The sequence below is a fragment of the Sinocyclocheilus rhinocerous genome, unplaced genomic scaffold (assembly GCF_001515625.1).
Source record: "Sinocyclocheilus rhinocerous isolate Xijiao unplaced genomic scaffold, SAMN03320098_v1.1 scaffold215, whole genome shotgun sequence".
Classification (NCBI taxonomy): domain Eukaryota; kingdom Metazoa; phylum Chordata; class Actinopteri; order Cypriniformes; family Cyprinidae; genus Sinocyclocheilus; species Sinocyclocheilus rhinocerous.
Window position 1 is genome coordinate 591,933 of NW_015660885.1, and position 4,463 is coordinate 596,395.

Genomic DNA, 4,463 nt, shown 5'->3' on the forward strand with positions numbered 1-4,463 from the left:
CTGTGCTTGATCTGTGCAGATTTCTCTCCTGATTCAGACCAGAACACTTTTTTACTGGAGGAAGCGTTATTATGGATTATAGACTCATATTTTAGTTAAAAGCGTCTTAATGCTGGATTTGTTTCAGCTTTTGTCTTCTCCAGATGTTAACTGATGGACTGGAGTGCTGTGGATTACTTGTGGATTATTGTGATGTTTTTATCAGCTGTTTGGACTCTCATTCTGACGGCACCCATTCACTGCAGAGCATCCATTGCTGAGACACTGATGCAATGCTACATTTCTACAAACCAGATCAAGAAATCTGCATCTTGGATGGCCTGAGAGTGAGGACATTTTCAGCAAATTTTCATTTTTTAATCGAACTGTTCCTTTAAAATCCTTGCAGCATTCTTCTAAGTGTTACTTAATGTTATATCACCAGCTGAATCATTGCAAATATATTCAATTTGTCACCCAACCCTAGTTGGCACCCTGTGAGATGATGAATAACAAGAGCTCTTTGGTGTGTGTGTGTGTGAAGTGGACAGTGTGTTCCTTGTTCCTTGACCTTAGTTTGTGGGTGAAGCACGTGTTTCTGGAGCCATGAGTGCTCTCTCACACACACACACACACACACATTTAAGGTTACGTGTGTGTAAAGCAGCTTATAATACTTGAACTAATCTATTCTGGTTTCTTCAGTTTCTCATGACCGACTCCTGAGTTTTCTCTCTCTCTCTCTCTCTCTCTCTCTCTGTAGGTAATCACTCCGTGTCGTCGGCTGGTTCTGTGTGCGGAAAACAGGAAAGAAATGGAGGAGTGGATCGCAGCGCTGAAGAGTGTTCAGAACCGAGAACACTTTGAGGTGAGTTTCTCCGTTTGACTGGATATGTTTAGAGACGGTTTAGACTGAAATCTATTACAGCACATTCTTTACAAGCGGTTGTACAGAAAGCAGTGGAAAACCTGTTTTTTTTTTCACACACAAAATGAGTCAGAATTCAGATTAATTTCTAGTTTAATTGCTAGCAGTGACTCACAACTACCGTTCATATTTTTTGTGCTGTTTAGTGACAGGTTATTATTATATATTATTGGCTTTTATTTTTGATATTTTATTTTTATTATTTTTTTGTTTGTTTGTTTTTATTAATTTTGTTACATGCTTTTGTTTGTTAGGTTTAATTTATTTTTTATTTCAGTTTTAGTTTATTCAGTTATTAGTTATTACTTTCATCTTTCATCTTAAACTGTAGTTGCCATGGCAACATGTATAATTATCATTTGGTTTAAGTTTCTCTTCTGCTCTCCAAGGCTGCTTTTATTTGATCAAAAATACAGTAAAACTGTGAAATATTATTACATTTTAAAACAGCTGTTTTCAATATGAATATATATTAAAATGTGACATTTATAATTATCATTTGGTTTAAGTTTTCCATCTAATACTTGTATTTTATTTTATTTCAGCTTTATTTTGATTAACAAAAATAACTGTTCAAAAGTTTTGGGTCAATATTAGTTTTTACATTTTTTGAAAAGAAGTCTCTTCTGCTCTCCAAGGCTGCTTTTATTTGATCAAAAATACAGTAAAACTGTGAAATATTATTACATTTTAAAACAGCTGTTTTCAATATGAATATATATTAAAATGTAATTTATTTCTGTGATTAAAGCTGTATTTTCAGCATCATTACTCCAGTCTTCAGTGTCACATGATCTTCAGAAATCATTCTAATATGCTGATTTGCTGCTCGAGAAACATTTCTGATTATTATCAATGTTGAAAACGGTTCATATTTTTGTGGAAACTGTGATGTGTTTGTGTCTCTGCTCTAGTCCACTCAGTTCAGTATGGATCATTTCTCTGGGATGCATAACTGGTACGCCTGTTCTCACGCTCGCCCCACGTACTGTAACGTCTGTCGGGAGGCTCTGTCTGGAGTCACGTCTCACGGACTGTCCTGCGAAGGTCCGGCTCTCGTTATGATGTTTTCTGATTTGATATGCGATAATTAGAGGTTCTTGTTTAGGTTGATTTTTAATTGTGTGGTTTGAATGTGTTTAAGTGCTGACTGGACTGAAAGCTCTGTTTGTCACACAGTGTGTAAGTTCAAGGCTCACAAGCGCTGTGCGGTCAGAGCCACTAATAACTGCAAATGGACGACCCTGGCCTCTATCGGCAAAGACATACTGGAGGATGAGGATGGGGTGAGTGCTAGTCATGCAAAAACAAATCCGGCTCGGCTCCGCTCTTAGTTTGGAATTTATTTATATACTATTATAGTTTTATTCATATTTGAATTAGCTTTTATTTTTATATTTTTTGTCTAATTTTTTGTAATTTTATTATACTATTTTGTTAATTTTTATTCATTTTTATACTAGTTTCTTATTTTCTGCTGTTTATTGATTTGTACTAGTTTATTTTTATTTAATTCCAATTAATAATTTATACTATTTTCTATTTTCTGCTGTTTATTGATTTCTACTAGTTTATTTTTATTTTTTATTTATTTCCAATTAATAATTTATACTATTTTCTATTTTCTGCTTTTTATTGATTTTTACTAGTTTATTTTCTATTTTTTATTTGTTAGTTTTTATTTATTTCCAATTAATGATTTTAGTACTTGGACATAAATTTATGTTGGTTGCCAAGGCAATATTTCTCATTTTTGTTTAGTTTAAGTTTTCCATCTAATATTTATATTTTATTTGATTTCATCTTTGTTTTAATTAACAAAAATGTTTTTAACAGCTTTATGTTTAATCAACATTTGTATCATTATTATTATTATTATTTTAATATTACGTTTAGATTTTTGTATTTCAGTTTTAGCTTTAGTTTTTATTTATTTCCAGTTAGTCATTTTAGTGTTTCAACTCAAACCAATTTCAGTTAGTTGCCAAGAAAACATTTCTAAATTTCGTTCTGTTTGTTTTCTAATATTTATATTTTATTTGAAGTTTTATTTTAATTAACAGCACAAAAAATCAATAGTTGTGGATTTAGTTAATTTTTATATTGCTGTATTTTTTTATATATATTTTTATATTACATTTTAAAAATATTTTTTATATTATAATAGTATTTAACACATTTAGTTTAATATTTCTATATAAGTTTAATTATTTTTTATTTCTGTTTCCGTTTTAGTTTATTTATTTTCAGTTAGCAATTTTAGTGCTTTAGCTTATTTTATTTCAATCAACTCAAACCAATTTCAGTTAGTTGCCAAGAAAACATTTCTAAATTTCGTTCTGTTTGTTTTCTAATATTTATATTTTATTTGAAGTTTTATTTTAATTAACAGCACAAAAAATCAATAGTTGTGGATTTAGTTAATTTTTATATTGCTGTATTTTTTTATATATATTTTTATATTACATTTTAAAAATATTTTTTATATTATAATAGTATTTAACACATTTAGTTTAATATTTCTATTTAAGTTTAATTATTTTTTATTTCTGTTTCCGTTTTAGTTTATTTATTTTCAGTTAGCAATTTTAGTGCTTTAGCTTATTTTATTTCAACGAAGGCAACATTTCTAATTTTCATTTAGTTTAAGTCTTCCATCTAATATTTACATTTTATTTTATTTCAGCTTTAATTTGAATACCAAATTTTTTTTTTGTTTTAGTTAAAGATATTAACCCTGCCTAACTAGACAGCATTTTTAGACCTCATAGGTGCATAAATCTGTTCCAAAAAATAGGCTACATTATTCTTACTTCTTAAGTATCATCTAGACAGCACTGCATGCATTGCAACAATGTTACTTATTTAATCCAATATTGATTTCATTCATGCTATTGCATTGTATTTTCATGCCTGCTGTTCGTGCAGGAAATCAGCATCTTATGAGATTCCTTATTGTGTAAGAAGCTCAGTTAACATCTGAACTGATCACTCATCCGGTAATTAACGGCTTTGTAAACTCTGTAGATCTCGATGCCTCATCAGTGGCTGGAGGGGAATCTTCCCGTCAGCGCCAAATGCACCGTGTGCGACAAAACCTGCGGCAGCGTCCTGAGACTGCAGGACTGGCGCTGTTTATGGTGCAAAGCCATGGTGAGTGCATGAAAGTTAACATTTTTGACATTCGTGACATTTTCTTAATTTAATGGAATTCAATGATGTTCTCCAGGTGCATGCTGGGTGCAAAGACCAGCTCTCGCCGAAGTGCCCGCTGGGTCAGTGTAAAGTCTCAGTGATTCCACCCACCGCCCTCAACAGCATCGACTCAGACGGTGAGCGTCCAATCAGAACGGTCCCTCAGAAGCAACCAATCAGGACGCATTCCCAGAGATGGCCAATCAGAAAGAACCATCTGATGGAAACATCCAATTATTCATTAATAAATAAAATTACTAAAACCTTAACTGAAATAAAAATACAGTATCAGTAAAAATACAAAATCAGTTCTGTTTATTTATATATATATATATGTGTGTGTGTGTGTCTGTGTGTGTGT

At 31.6% G+C, this 4,463-nt stretch overlaps 1 protein-coding gene across 1 annotated transcript in view; it reads left to right on the top strand.

The window, feature by feature from the left end:
- The window catches only part of LOC107725751 (diacylglycerol kinase delta-like), a 30,651-nt gene that overhangs the window by 10,222 nt on the left and 15,966 nt on the right, over positions 1-4,463 (top strand). Inside the window, exons 2-6 of the mRNA XM_016535137.1 lie at positions 743-847; positions 1,822-1,954; positions 2,087-2,193; positions 3,935-4,060; positions 4,137-4,297. Of these exons, the coding sequence (XP_016390623.1) occupies positions 743-847; positions 1,822-1,954; positions 2,087-2,193; positions 3,935-4,060; positions 4,137-4,297 (632 nt within the window). The remainder of the gene's footprint in view (positions 1-742; positions 848-1,821; positions 1,955-2,086; positions 2,194-3,934; positions 4,061-4,136; positions 4,298-4,463) is intronic.